Source organism: Siniperca chuatsi, linkage group LG15, assembly GCF_020085105.1.
Source record: "Siniperca chuatsi isolate FFG_IHB_CAS linkage group LG15, ASM2008510v1, whole genome shotgun sequence".
NCBI lineage: Eukaryota > Metazoa > Chordata > Actinopteri > Centrarchiformes > Sinipercidae > Siniperca > Siniperca chuatsi.
This window is the reverse complement of record NC_058056.1, coordinates 27,674,387-27,690,161: the sequence shown is the minus strand read 5'-3', so window position 1 is coordinate 27,690,161 and position 15,775 is coordinate 27,674,387. Positions and strand designations below refer to the sequence as shown.

The following is a 15,775-nucleotide window of genomic DNA, read 5'->3' as shown; positions in this document are numbered from 1 at the left end:
ACCCTGCAAAATGGCCTTAAATGCTTTTGATGGCTACATCACCCGGGCGTAAATTCAGCATCCTCATCAGGTGAAGATCTATGTTGAGGGCGAGGAAGTGAAGAACATTGTTCTTGTATTGCAGGTTGGTTAGCCTTTGTATTACAGTACAGTATGATAAGGAACATCATCAATCAGAGATCACCTACACTGTTATTTCTTTCCAATATACCCATGTTTGGACAAGCAACACCGAAGTTAGATTTATGCCTTATTGTTCGTTACTTTCAAGCAGAATGATTCGCTTTTAACATTACACAAGAAAAGGCTTTAAGGACTAATCAGTGAGTTAGGCAAACTTAATGCTAATGGCTGGATTTGCTGTGTAAACTTGCTAAATCCAAGAGCTAACGTTAGCCTAAACTCTGATATGGTATCACACCAATTGTCAAACTTAAGTAGTTAAATCATTTTGAACAAAAACTAAGGAGAAGGAGTTCCCCGCAAAAAGTCCCCCAAAAATCGCTCAAGGGGTCTTAAAAGTCACCAAATCTAGCGAGAAAGTCACTAAACTGGCAACACCTTAATTTTTGGGCTTCACAGACATAAAATGTTGAGAAAAAGCAGAATGTATTGGTGTTACGCTGTGAAATGTGGGATTTAGTTTCCATTTGTGTTGTTTGTGCATTTTTGGAGGGTGCTCCGTGGGGCTTTGTGGCCTTTGTGTAACTGTGTGAAGTTTGGAGGTATTTTGTGGCGCTCTGTAGAGTTATGCCGTGTTTTATGTCATTTTGCAGCGCTGCCAGTAAGTGCTCAGTCCCTGCAGCTGCTGGCGTTCATCACCATCCAGCCTGGCACAGGCGGCACGCTGGCACCAACTGATAACATATCTTTGGCTTCTCTTATTCAGGCTGTGTTTTCTACTGCTGGTTATACTGGGAACACTTGAAGAGGTGCTTGTAGAGAATCATGCAGGTTTTATAAGAATGTTGTGAGTGAGAGTGACTGTTTTAATCTGAATATTATATTAAAAAACACAGGAAAAATTACATGATATTCTGCTTGTAATTCATATTTTCATGTTTTCTCTATTTCTTTTCTTTTTATTTCTTTTTTATTTATTTACTCTTTTCTCCATCCTCCTTTCCTCCCATGATTCTGATTATCTCCCCTCCACCTTTTAACCTCTAAAACATTTATTTCTCAATGATGTTTAATTGCTCCTCCTTCCTTCCTATCTTTCTCCCGTCTTTCCTACCTACCAGAGTTTTCTTTGGACTCGGACTCAGAGTCGGAAGTTTCGGAGGACTCGGAGGTCTTCTCGGGCAGGTTGGGCAGCTGGGCGATGTCCATGGGCGTGTCTTTATACTCTGGATTACTGTGAAAAAACCACAGAAAGATGGTTTTGTTTTAGTTAGTTACAAAATTAACATTTGCTCATTTATTCCCTCATTAGTTTCTCCTATAAACTCTTCAATAAAAGCCGGTATTCACAGTAAAATGGCTCAGATGGGAAAATTCAACAGAAAGTAAACGCTGGCAGATATTTTTAGTTATATTTTTATTTATTTTGAAAACAATACAACGGATAATGTTATCTTCTTAATTCAACTGTTTATAATTTTATAACTCCACATACATAAAACTAAAAGGTCAGAAACAAATCCCAACTTCACACATTTTTTAAAATGATATTCAGGCATATTCCAACACAAGAGCCGAAATATTTTTTAAACCTACAGGAGTTTTGACTGAAGTAACTTGAATGTGCATCTTTACCTCAGTTTGTCTTTTCTCTCACGTTAAATTACTTGCAGTGAAAGTAAACAACTCCCTGCAATATCTATCTATATCTATTTAATGTGCATTTGTGTAATTTTATAACATAATTTCCATTTAATACATTAATTTAACGTATTAACTGGTTGCATATATGCATTCATCTATTGAATGTTGTTTGATTACTCTTGTATTTATCTGCATAATTGTTTAATTAATTCATTAATCTGGCTTCTTCATATATCTTCATTCATTAAAGACCAAGTTTGGGAATCGTCATGACGACCGAGCCGAGTCGACCTCTGACCTGAGGACGTAGTTGACCCAGATGACGTTCTTCTCGTTGGCGTTCTTGGCGTTGATGGCGATGGTGGCACTAGACTGGATCCAGATGTAACCGCCGTTCTTCTGGATCCACCGGTAGTACTTTGTCACACACTGACCCTTATTCATCACTGAGAGAGAGAGACGTAGAAAACACACAGAGAGAGAGAGAGAGAAAGGTTTGTTATTTCATGGGGGATGTTTGATATTCGGGCTGTTCCAAACTGTTGGACATCACACTGACCGAGCAGCTTGTTCATCACATGAGAGAGAGAAAGAGGAAGAGTTGGACAGAGGGCGAGAGAGAGAGAGGGAGGCAGTCATCAGATGTCATGTGACAGCTGGCTGAGAGCTGCTCTGCTGCTGCCGTCATTAATCAGACCAACACACACTGCCAGCCTCTGTGTGTGTGTGTGTGTGTGTGTGTGTGTGTCTGTTCATGTTGCTGTGTGTCTCTGATAGGCCTGAGACAATACAATCACTACACACATATTTCCATGATATGTTTTGATACTTCATGCTAACATGTGAACATGTAAAGTTTTACTATCTAAAAGTTAGCGGTTAGCACATCAGCGTGCCTGAGGAAGAGCAGCGTTACTGTGCGCTCAGACAGAAAGCAAAGCTCATTTTTGCAAATGAAATCGAAATTTACCTGCCGGCTGCGCAGTATTTTGGCCAGTAAGTTTATTCTTCACCTGCTGTGGACACATACTGGGATCCGTCTTTTCTATGACCCCGGCCCCCAGGATTACAGATACAAACCAGAACGAAGTGCTGCTTGGCACAACGTCACATACATTTACATTTTTATCTGAAAGCAGATCCTGATTTTACCTGAACTGGCTGTTTATTTTATTGCTTTTGTGTATTTTATTTCTTTATATTTCGTAATTCACTGTGGTAATTTATTTCTCTTGTTGTGAAGCACTTTGTACTTTGTTTTGATAAGTGCTCTATAAATAAAGTTTTATTATTATTATTATTATTACTACTACATTATTGGAGAAAGTGCAGGTTTCTTATTTCCACCATGTGTTAGCTAATGAGCAAGCTACTTGCTAGCTTGTGAGCGTTGCCATGCCCACAGTGATGAGGCCATGTTGAGCAAATTCGCGTCTGATCGCGTCTTTCCGCTGACGTTGAATGCAGTCACGCTGCCTCTAAAAGTGGCTTTAAGTTGTGTCTGAACACAGTTACAGCAAACGTCGCCAGCTGAGCCACTGCTAAGACCTGCTTAGTTACTGTTGCTACACCTGTCAAACTTTTCACTTCATGATTCAGCCTGACATCTTCTTCACGTTGGCCGATTTCTGTTTGCTAAGTGGCGTGATTTAGTCCGAACCAATCAGCAGTAAGTGACGCAGCCGGCTGGTCTACATCATTTTCAGTCGATTGCTAGGAGCAGTTAAGCTAATTTTTTTTCATATTGATCAAAGACATCCGTCGATTGAAGAGTTATTTTTGTAATTCGCCTTTCTTTTGATGTACCTAGTTAGCTAACGCCATCCCATATGTCCTCATCTCTCACTGGCTCTGCCCCGTTCGTCTTGATTAACAAAAGGCAAAGATTTATGACTTTGATGAAGAGAAACATTATGAAATATAAACAGACTTTGAAAAAAGGGACATTTAGAAAGAAATGCTGCTGAAATAAAATAAAAATAACCTGCAGACTACTGTTATTGTGAAAAGAAGCAGGATGAAAACACATTTTATAATACTGAGTTTTAAAATGCCAGTTTTATTGTAGATTATATATTTTGTCTGTGTTTATTCGTATGATCAACACTGTTTTACTTATTTATTCAATATTTAACACTTTAGGTCTCCATACATATCTGTTTTTCATTCTTTCTCTCTTTTTCTTCTTCATCTCATCCAACAAAAATAACACCCCCAAAACTGTAGATACAAGTTTTTAACCGTTCACCAAATTCTGTTCTTCTTCATAATTGGTTCACAACAATAATTGACGATTACATAAACCTGAAAGCGCTGCAGTACCTGCCACTCTCCACCAGATAGTGCTGTGACACTGCGACCGGGCCCCGTGGCCTTGGGAGGTGGCAACCCCCCCCTCCACCCCCCACCCGTGCTCCGTCCTGCGACGGCACGCAGGCAATAAATTTGGCTAAATTAACCACTAAATGGTTATCTCAAGCAATATGTATTGGCATTAATCAGGAGCCGCTCAAACAGAAACAGTCAGACGAGAAGCGAGGGCCACTAAATTCATATCCCTCTCCTCCATTTAATTACGGACACAAATAGGTTTTTCCACGACAGAGAAGAAAGAGAGAGAAAGTAGGGGGTGATTTATATAAAAAGAAGGCCAGTAATTAAAAACTATTAGAAACTAATAGCATTGTTTAAGACGACATCCCCAGGGCTGCTGTAATTGACTTTGGTCGGGCGGCCGGCGCTCATTCGTTCTCTATTTGCCTATTCAGAGAGAGAGAGAGAGAGAGAGAGAGAGAGAGAGAGAGAGAGAGAGAGAGAGAGAGAGGGGAAAATAACTTGTTTGCATGTTAAGGCAGAGATGGTGAGATCACGTCACCTTGAATGTGACCTTGCTTTGTTTGTACGGCAGAGTAAATAACGACACAATGAATGCACGCACACACACACACACACACACACACACACAGTGCGGTGCTGCCTGTTCAGATGACTGCAGGTCCTCAGAGAGCAGCTCAGTGTATCAGCATGTCCAATGGAGGAGGACACACACACACACACACACACAGCCATACAAGGCTTTATAACTTCAGCACACTACACACTGTGCTGCGTACACAATACACACGGTCTCACATATGAAACCATGCTGTCAGCTGATGTTCACTACTCGCCAGGACATGAAGACAATCGCAATAAATATTAATTAATAAATATAAGGCTACATGATCAATACTGACACTGACTTTCCGGCTAATTCTGATTTTGGAGCTTTTATTCTGAAATCTCCCCTCAAAACAGTTCAATCTGGGGTCTGATATGCATTTAACAAACATATTGATGTGTGTTGTGGAGACAAACTGGACAGACTTGGAGACAAGCGATGGAATTAACTTCTTCTCTTCAGTGATGTGTTTCTCAAGTATGACCCCTGAATATAGGACTTTTTATTGGGGCACTGCTACTTTCATACTTGTCTACTTTTGTACCCTGTATTATCCGATCACACCTAAATACAACAGTACCCATTCCATATTCTTCGCTCTGTTGTCTTACTGTTATTCGTAGTGAGTGTCAGCTGTGATAGGACTTTGGTCAGTATAGTCCTTGTGATGGAAAAAGGAAAAAACTCAAATCTGCCTACATGTTGCATCCATCCATCCATCCATTTTCTACCGCTTGGTCCCGTTAGGGGTCGCGGGTGACTGGAGCCTATCCCAGTGACTTTGGGCCTTAGGCAGGGTACACCCTGGACAGTGGCCAACTCGTCGCAGGGCTAACACAGACACAGACAAGGACAGACAAGGAGGAAGCCGGAGAACCCGGAGAGAACCCACGGTAACACGGGGAGGACATGCAGACTCCACCCAGAGAGATTGTGTGATGTTGGTCTGGTCCGGGAATCGATCCCACGAACCCACGATCTCCTTATTGGGAGGCAGGAGCTTTAGCCGCTCTGCCACCGTGCACCCCAACATGTTGCATTATTTGCTAAAATCGAGATTACAACAGGAAACAAGGGAACGCTAACCTCAGCACAACAGGGAGTGGGGAGTGATGATAATGACTTCCCCACTGGAGGACAGCAGTCTCAGAGCCTACGGGTGGATGCCGGGGTGGAGGCGGAGCTTTTGAAATGCTGTATGAACAGCAGCTTTCAGGTGAGTAGCAGCACTGACTGATTGAACCCCTAATAACTGTTGTTTTGTCCACTTGTTTGCAGCAGAAACAAGTTGTGAACACAACATTAACGTATCCCCTTTTAAGCTGATGCGATGAACTCTTTAGCAGACAGCAGCTTGTTTCTGCCTCCAGCAGCCACAGAGTCACATGACGCTTCATCAGGAGGCGTGTCAGAGTCACATGACGCTTCATCAGTAGGCGTGTTGGTGTCTCCTGATGGACGTCAGTCCGGTCTTCTCTCTGTCAGCTCTGTGTTTGGTCTCCAGCAGCTGCTGAGGGAAACATCTGGCTCTTTAGCAGCTAGATGCGCCGCTATGTTCAGCAGCTAGATGCTCCGCTATGTTCAGCAGCTAGATGCTCCGCTATATTCAGCAGCTAGATGCTCCGCTATGTTCAGCAGCTAGATGCTCCGCTATGTTCAGCAGCTAGATGCTCCGCTATGTTCAGCAGCTAGATGCTCCGCTATGTTCAGCAGCTGCTCTCTGGCTGCGTCTGTCTGCTGTCTGCTGCTGAGCAGGAAGCGTTCAGAGGCTTTTTACAGCTTCTTCTTCTCTGGAAGCGACGCTCTGAGAGCTGAGAGCGAACCAGAAACAAAACCAGATAAACAACGAGCTGAAAGCCTCCGTGAAGCCGAGCGGAGCTGCAGGTTCAGCTGGTGATTCCCTACCAGAGACACCGACACTTCATATATTGTTATTATAAAAATATGGATTATAGTGAACCGCCATGAAGAGAAAGGTGCCTTGGATTTATGTTTATAAGAGTATTAGCTCGCAGGCTTCGCTTCATGTGTGGCGAAGTCTCTTCAAACTGAATAATATTAGAAGCTAACTATGAACGTTTGAGCATTAAAATCACGATGCTTGGTTATTACAGTAAACGACAGAACATGGAAAATAAGCATTACATCACTGACAGCCGATTCTCTGTCTGGCATGAGAGCAGCCAGCGATGGTGACCAGGAAAGGGAAAAAATGAAACCTGCCAGCTGGACCTGCGACCGAAACAAGTCTTGGATCATAAAAAAACTAGCTTCAATCCGTCTGTTCAACTTTCCTCTTTGTCTCTCCCTCCTTCTTTCTCTCTCTGCAGGTGAGGTTTATATGTTAACCCTCTCTTACTCTTCTATTAAATCACCCACTCTTTGATTGTCCACTAATGAAGGAGAGGGGAGGAAGAGAGGAAGAGAGGGAGGGAGGGAGAGAGAGTGTGCTGGAGGCTCGCCCGAGGCTGCAGGAGAGAGACCAATAGATTAAAGGAGTTCTATTCCCTTTTAAAGCCTCTCCACCTCGCTTTTTTCTCTTCATTTCCTCCGTCGCTCTCTCTTCCAGTCAATGTCACACTTTTGCCGTTGTCTTTCCCTCTGTGTTTATCTCTCCCCTTTTCCTTTTTCTATACCTCTCTTTTATTGCTTTTTTCACTCCATCTCTCTCCCCTTCTGGCTCGCTTTCCTTCTTGTTAAACTGCTGGATTTCCCCTTTAGTCTCGTCTACCTTTCAGATTACCTTTACCCCTTTTGTGTGTGTGTGTGTGTGTGTCACATTAACATGGAGGTAAGTTACGGCTGTTAAACTGCATTATGGTAACGTCCTTTCTGTCTGCCCGGAAACGGGGGGGATGAAGACCTTCTGTTATGTGAGAAAGAGAGAGAAAGTGTGTATATGTAAGTAGATCGCTGCCCCGTTGCCCTCTGCTGGCCCACTGCTGAACAGTTTGAAAGTCCGCCCTCTTCCATATTAGTCATTTGGACTAAGGTTAGAAACAAAAAAGACAGAGTTACAATAGCTGATTTAACATCCTCCATGGTCTTCTCATTATCCAGATTATTAATAGAACTGACAGCCAAAGTATTCTCGATATCTTGACTCTGGCTGCACTGTGATCGGACCTGTCAACCAACATGGTACATGTCAGGTCAAAGGAAGCAACGTGGGATGATCTCAAGGGGCCGCTACAACGTCACGTGACAAATGGTGGCAGGCGAAAGCGTCATGATGTATAAGATAACTGGATACCGCGTTCCAAGATGGCACCCCATTTATTCCACTGAAAGTTGCTCACGGAGAACATTTGCCGAAAGGTTTCCAGGCTTCTTCAGGTTTCAGCATTTTTGGAACCAATAGAGCTTTGCTGACTTACCGAAAATGTTATCCATAAATTAAAGTTGTTCCATTTGTAGTGAGAGTGTAAAGGAAAGGAAAAGAAAGGTGAGTATTTTTTGGGCTATTGGGCATGACGTGATGTGTAATTCTGACTGTGGCTACTAAACCAAAATCACCTGATCCAGAGCTGCTCCTGAGCTGTTAGGGGCTTGGAAGGCATCCGACATATAGGCTACTTTTTGTCAGTTTTGCAACTAGGCTAGCATTACTTATACTGTAACGATGTAATCAGAGCCAGTGGAGTTACTTGTTAGCATGAGTGCTGGCTCGGTTATCCCCGTTGATCACGTGACGCTGGTCCTGCATGTCGTAACGTCGTCTCCTGAAGCGATGCTGCTGTATGGACTCTACTTATTTTTCCTTTGTAGAGGAAGAACTCGCCTGTAGCTTTTATTTTGACAGAGTTTGAGATAACAGGAAGAGGCGGGGTTAGGTGACCTTTCAGCTCTTTGGCCAAACTGTGCACATGTCGTTTACACCCGCTGAGATCTGATCCCAGTGTGAGTCAGACCAGCTCCTGATGTGGTTTGGACAATCGGAACTCTTCTAGCTCTGATTCTGATTGTAATGTGCTCTGCATGTGTTTACATCTGCATTAATGTTTTTGATGAGGTCATTGTGAAATGTATTAAAGATTATTATTAAGATGTTTGCTCAGTTTCATCAACTTTGACCTACTGTACTAACTGTAGCTGTGTGCACACAGTATTTATGTGCAATGGGGGATTATTAGATTATTAGCATTTCAGGCGTGCTCACTCTCTGTTAGAAAATAAAGCTGATTAGATAATCTGGATCTGGATCAACTGTCTGATTGTCTGACTGCTCGTGTTTCCGACCCGTCAGACTTCTTTTTAGTGACGTCGCCTTTTTACCAGATCTCAACTATCAACTTGGTGAGTACAGTGTCGTTGCTGATAGAAATTATGGCCCAAATTACAAAAAATAAGTCCCACATTGTAACAAACCAGAATTATACTGGCAGAATGAAGGATTTAAAGATGAAGGAGAACAACTTCAAATTGTAGGAAAGTCATAGAGAAGTCAGCCGGTGACGTTTCAGTCACTTTGTCCGGTGTTTTCTACAGTTTGTGTGCGTATCTCACGTCATTGAGGTCGTCCATGTTTCTCGCTCATCCCGAAAGGCTTATTTTTTTGTGTGTTTTACTAACGCACCTGTGTGGATAGTTTCACAGGTGTGTGTGTGTGTGTGTGTTTTGTCTGCAGACAGATAAAAAATGCCTTTCAGTGTGTGTGGATTCATTAAAGGCGGTCTTAGTCCAGAGAGACGAGCTCTGCTAAAACGCCTGCAGGCTTAAATCCTCCGAGCTTTCACTTCTGCGCTAGTCTCTTGCTCTCTCTCACTCTCTTCATTTCCCATTGCATTTGAATGTCTCTCTCTCTCTCTCTCTCTCCAAAACATCCTGTCTGTCTCTTTTCTGGTCTCTTCTCCGTCAGTCTTTTCCCTCTCTGTATGTCCAAATGTGTCTCTCTTTTTCCACTTCTCCTCCGTGTTTTGCTCTAAAAAAACTAAATATTATTCAGACTTTCTTTCTCTTTTGTTCATATTTGAACATTTTTTTGACCCAATCAGAAACCGACTACTCAAACCTGAAAAATTACTTTAAAAAAAAAACAAAACACAGTCCGATATTTGGCTCTGTGAGTTAATATTGCTTTATCTTACAGGGCCGCAATTTCCACAATAATGTCAGTCAGTCAGTGGTGGAAAGTAAAAGTACATTTACTCAAGTACTGAATTTCCATTTCATACTACTTTCTACTTCTACTCGACTACAATCCAGAGCTAAATATTGTACTTTTTACTACATTTATTTGATAACTTTAGTTACTTTGTAGATTCAGATTAATAATACAAAATACAATCAACACATAAATTATGATCTATTATTACAGGTTAAGATAAGACATTATTGATCCCCGGAGGGAAATTCACAAGTCATCCAGCAGTATAGAAAGTAATTTAAATTAGCTCCACCTTCACCAGCTGCAACATAAATGGATGAACACATTCATTTATCAATAATCCAATGATAGAATATATATATTATTCTTTTGGTACTTTAAGTATATTTTGATGCTGTTGGTGACTGCCCAGCCTCCACAAGCGAACATTAGCTGTACTGGCCTCTAGTGGTTTTGCTGGTTACTAATGGAGCATTTGGTTGTAACTTTGCCTCCGTTGTTTGTCCCCTGACTGATGGTTGACAGATTCCTTTGCTTTTATTGTGAGAAAATAATGAACATATCCTGTCCTCTGTCCTCTGTCCTCTGAAAATCTCTTTCCCCTTCATTCGCTTTTACCCCGCAGTACCTCTCCCCTTCTTGGAACAAAGATGAGTAGCCCACATCTCTCTCCTGAGATTAACTCAAATTTCTAATAAATTTTCTATAGAAGATGAGTATTCTTTCCTTTTTCTGTCTTCCTTTATTTCTATAAAACCAAGAGAACCCTCTCGTTTCTCTGTAAAACCATAATTATATCCTAACATATCCTCTCTTTTTTGCAAGTATCTCCTCCATTTCTTTTTTAAAAAAGCAGCACCTTATTTCTTTCTTTTCTCCCTCTTTCTTTGTAAAATGATGGGTATTTTCCTCTCTTTTATACTTTCCCTTTTCTCATTCTTTCTGCCTCTTTCTTTATTCTATCAGCAAATCACTCGTTCCCATTTCTCTCCCTTTCTTTGAGAAAAGATGAATCTCTCTCTTCATCCCTTGTGCCAAGTATTTCTCTGCTTTTCCCTCTTTCTCTGCCTACAAATCACTCTTTCCCATTCCCTCCCTTTCTTTGTGAAAAGACAAGTTCACCCTCTATCTCTCTCTTTCTCTTTCTCTCTGTTCTCGGAGTGGAAACAAGGACAGATTGACTTTGAGATCTGACCCGAGCTAAGACCGGCTGTCAGCAGGTAATGATAGAGACTTAGAGAGTGACGCCCTTTCAGAGAGAGGGATCACGCCTCGTCCTCCACTTAAAAAGAAGCCTTTTAAAATTTAGATCCCTGTTGAGAGAACAGGCTATCCCTCTAAAATACACCTTGATCGATTCCCTAACTATCCGACTCTTGCAGCAGCGGGGGAACCGAGAGCAGACGTGGAAATAAATCCCACAAAAAAATCAGAGCCTGCGAGCTGCTGCTGTTCTGCAAAAACAGAAAAATAAAACTGCAGAAAGTCTTTTTCTTGCCTGAAAACCTGCAGCTGTTGGATCTCATCATGAAGAACTGCAAAACTCAGTTTCCTTTGAAAAATAAAAGGGTTATTTTTTGACAGATTTGATGTGCTCAAGCGTAAATTTAGTGTGCAATCAGACAGAACGCAAAGAAAATAATATGGCCTTCTTCAGGGATCATTTTGGGAAGATGAACTTTATCTGCAGTTCGACCACAGGAAGCTGTTTCCAATTTCGGGTTCTGGCCTCAAAACGTCTGTGTTCCTGAGGTCGGACTTTCTGAAGGACCTAAAGTATGGTGGTAGAGTTTACAGTACAGAACGCTGCTGATCGGTCAAACACAAGCCTTGCAGCAGTTAATGTCTCCTTCCCAACATACGATCACGCAGCTGTCCGATGACTTTGTGTCTCGTTGTGTGCAAAAATTGTTTCAGTTCACGAGGGAAGGACCACGACTCGAAGCAAGAACTAGAGAGTCTGGAGAGCTTTGCTGTCCTTGTCCCCGACAACGAAATTGAATAACTGGAGTTTTCAGCGGTGAACCTCTCTCACTGTTCAAACACAAACCTCTGGACTGCTACAATCACTTTAAAGCTTCACTCACACAGCAAACAGGCACTACTGCCGATCTGACAGGAAATTCAAAAGAACACATGAAGAAAGACGGAAAAATTAAAATGTAGGCGAACAAAACAACATGTGAGCAAAACATTTGCAGGTATCTATACGACTAACAACTCATCGATTGTGTGGCCAAAAAAAATACAAACTGCTAAAACACTCCAGTGGTAAACTAAATGAGTTAATACTTAATCCATACAAACCAAAACAGCATGGAGACGACGGGAAGCTCCTTGTTTTCAAGTAAAAATTATTTTATTCAAGTCTGCAATGTGCACAAAATCACCAAACACACACAGAGCGTTCGACCAACAGAAAGTCCCTCCTGCCTGTACCACACCTAAAACCCGTCACTGACAAAACACAAACCACATTTGTCACCATCCAATTAGGCAGAAAGCTTCACCAAGTTTGCTAAAACAGATGAGAATCATTAGGCCGCTGTTCTGAAATCAGCTTCCACACCATCAGCAGCGAGTTCATAAAGCCCCCGAATTAAACCGCCCCGAAGAAAGGCAGATTTCAGAACAATCTGACTGTGCTCCATTTGACAGGGAGGATGAAGAGAAAAAAGCAGCTCTAGCGCCCCGTAGCCATCCATTTCTGAAAGCCCCCCTTTCAGAGAGGAAATTAATTTTGAAAGAGGAAGAATAAAACGAGCAGCCGAGGTGACTGAAGGTGCTGTATTAGACTACGCTCGACTAAAACCAAGTCATTTAAACCGCTGGCTGCCGGCTCGCCTCCCTGACCTCCCATCCTCACAGCAGACAGAGAGGAATAATCTCCCTCCATATTTCACTTCCTTCTTTTCGTGTTTTACACATCCTAAACTCCCCCCCCCTTATTCCGTCTGACCCCGCCAGGCCGCTGTAGAGTCACTTCCTGATTGCCACTCTGAATGTTCAGAGCTCAGGAACTTTTGGGCGAGGTAATTGAAAAAGTTTTAGGGAGCTTCATGCTTTTTTCCTGTTGAGGCGTGCGACATGTTTTAGTTCTGTCGTGTGTTATGGTAACTCTGGGAGATCTGCAGGCAGGTAAAACGTGGTTTAACTGAAATTCATTTGCTGCAAACTCAGTGAAGTCGTGCCAGTGTTTGCATATTTAGTGCTTTGTGCAAACACATGAGTGCACTTCCTAAAATGTTCAACAGTTGCATATATACCACATGTATATAACGTTGGACTGAAATATGAATTCTCCTCAGTTTTTGTGTAAAGAAATAAAACTATACCGATACTGCCGCTGCTGTGGAAGCCTCCAGCCTGAGTTGGTGTTTCCCATGGCAACAGATGACTGACAGCGGAGCCGGTTTTGCCAAGAGACTTGCTGTCAACTTCCACGGTGGCCTGTGTATCCAACCAACTGTCAAACAAGACGTGTTTTCCCCTTTTCAGCAAGCCCACACAGCGTTAGCTATCAACGATTAGCGACTCGACCTGTCTCTTCACAACATTCAACATTTGGACCCAACGTGCTGTTAAGTTTGTATTCCACTAAGTGGAAGCTAGTTAGCCTAGCTTGCTAATGTTAACACTGATTCCCACTAGACGTTACATGCCATTCATGTTATTTCACCACCTGCTGAGTCATCAGCAGCAGCTCCTGCACACTCAGTGCTGCACTATAGAAAGGAGGGGTGCTAGCTAGCGTTAGCTCTGACTCTCTTTCATGGGTGACAACAAATAACCAGTCGGTCAAAACGTAACCACAGCACTGCATACGTTACTGTGTGGCTCGTGGAGCAACGTATGGAGAGTACGAAGCATTGAGGTCACAGATGGGGCTAAAGGGTAACAACGCTGTCCCCCCCAAACTGGTTCAGACCTGTACAGTAGTCTGCCCAAAACTGCCTGTCAGGCTGATGATAATTGAAATTATATAACAAACTATTTTTTAGCTCCCACCCACACAGATACAGTACATGGTCAATTTTGACCATATAAGTACATAATTCAAAACAAAACCACGTCGTTACCGATGGTATTTGAGCCAGGTTAGAGTCAGTTCAGAGCCGCATTTCGAGTATCTGATCAGGTCTACGGAAAAGAGACGTGAGAGAAAAAACACTGCAGTGGTCACATTTGTATAAATACAGTGTTTTGTGTGAATGCAGCAAGCTCAAGGGAGGGACGGACACCTTAAAGCAAGAGAGAGCGCTCAACTTTAAAAAATAGATCTCACTGTATCTGACTGTAATCAGCTGCAGTAGACAGTATTTGACTGTAGAGGTCTGTGGTTTGACTCCCATCAGGCGTGTTGTCCTTGCTGTCAGGTTGTTATTATTTGGCGTTCCGCCCAAACGCCTTCACTGCCTCCGACACGCCGTGAAACGCTGTGCAGCTCTGAACGCCTCCTCAGCTTTTACCACCACAGTAAAGATCTGACTGCAGCAACAAACAGCACGCTGCAAATCATCCAGACAGCCACTAAACAGGGACACCAAACCTCTGCCTCTGTGTGTGTGTGTGTGTGTGTGTGTGTGTGTCGGCAGAGTGTATTATGCCTCCTGACAAGGGTAATAAGATTGTAGTGCGGCTGCTGTGAGGAAACTCTTCAAAGATACTGGAAGGCAAAGATTCTCTAAGTGGCCTTTAACTTTTGAAGTTAAATCTAGAAATACAGTACTACTGCGATAATATTGTCCTCACAAGGGATACACAGGAGCTTTACTATTGGACAAAATGTTGTCCAACATGTCACAATATGTCCGAAAAGTCTCATCCAACATGTCATAGGACATGTTTAAACAATATTCATATTAGATTTTTTTTTTTTTTTTTTTTTTTTAAATCAGGTCAGATTCAAACTTTAACCCTAAATTAAAAATCTTCCATGTTTCTGTGGTTGGTTAGCTAAGTGTCTGCAGTGACATCTGTCTTCCACAAGATGGCGCCAGTTTATGAGAAATCAGAAATAAAAAGACTGCAGGGTGACATGATTCAGTATAAAACAGCAGGTGCTAAGAAATAATTTTTTTCAATTTGATAAAACTCAAGGCCCATTTACTCGCTTGTTCTGGGGCTTTTGACCACATCACATAGTCCTCATCAGCAGATTCAGTTGCCATGGGAATGTTTGAACATCTGTGTTTCCATGGCGAGCTCCAGAACAAGCACATAATGGGACCTCGAGTTGAAATTGTTTCATCAACTGCTGCTTCCAAGATCAAGAAGGATCAATAAGTTGACTTGATTGTCGAATCGATCAGAGTATGTCGGCAGTGACTGTACTCACAGTCCAGGTGACACTGTCTGATTCCCTCCACGTCTTCAGCATGAATGAACTGGTAGCACCTCTTCCCCACAATGTCCACCGGAGTCAGGTCCATGTAGTCACTGATCCTGAAACACAAGAGCACATTAGTTTAATATTAATAACATTAATGCTCTAAAACACGAGTATGTTACTGAACAACGTGTCCTCACACAACGATTTGTACATATCTTACGAAAAGTTATGCACCATTTTTCTTGCATAATCCTACCAATGTCCAGCAACCGGCACCAGCGCACCGGGCCTTCGTCGTCAAGGTAACAATAAACACGTGGTTAACGCTGTGAAACGCTCGTAGTTTGCTTGGGTTTAGAAAAAGCTCACGGTTTGGGTAAATTACATTGTGTGTTGTGGCATTTTCTTCTGAAATTTGAGGGCATTTTTTCAGGATTTCTGAAGAAATATGATAATGAGATTTTCTGTCCATATTCTAAAAACCATATAACTCAGCAAGAAAGGCAAAATCATAATTATATAACTTTTTTGGCTGTTCAAAGGCTTTTATAGGTTTATAGGCTTTATAGGCTGTTTTTGTACTAATTACCTTGAAATCAGTCTGTGCCGAATTTTCCTCATAACTTCC

General features: G+C 42.2%; 1 protein-coding gene across 1 annotated transcript in view; it reads right to left on the bottom strand.

Annotated features, from left to right (window-relative positions):
* LOC122862015 (neuronal PAS domain-containing protein 3) overlaps positions 1-15,775 on the bottom strand; it is a 316,717-nt gene that overhangs the window by 7,879 nt on the left and 293,063 nt on the right. The window contains 3 exon segments of the mRNA XM_044167164.1: positions 1,242-1,357; positions 2,066-2,213; positions 15,154-15,260. Coding sequence (XP_044023099.1) covers positions 1,242-1,357; positions 2,066-2,213; positions 15,154-15,260 — 371 coding nt within the window.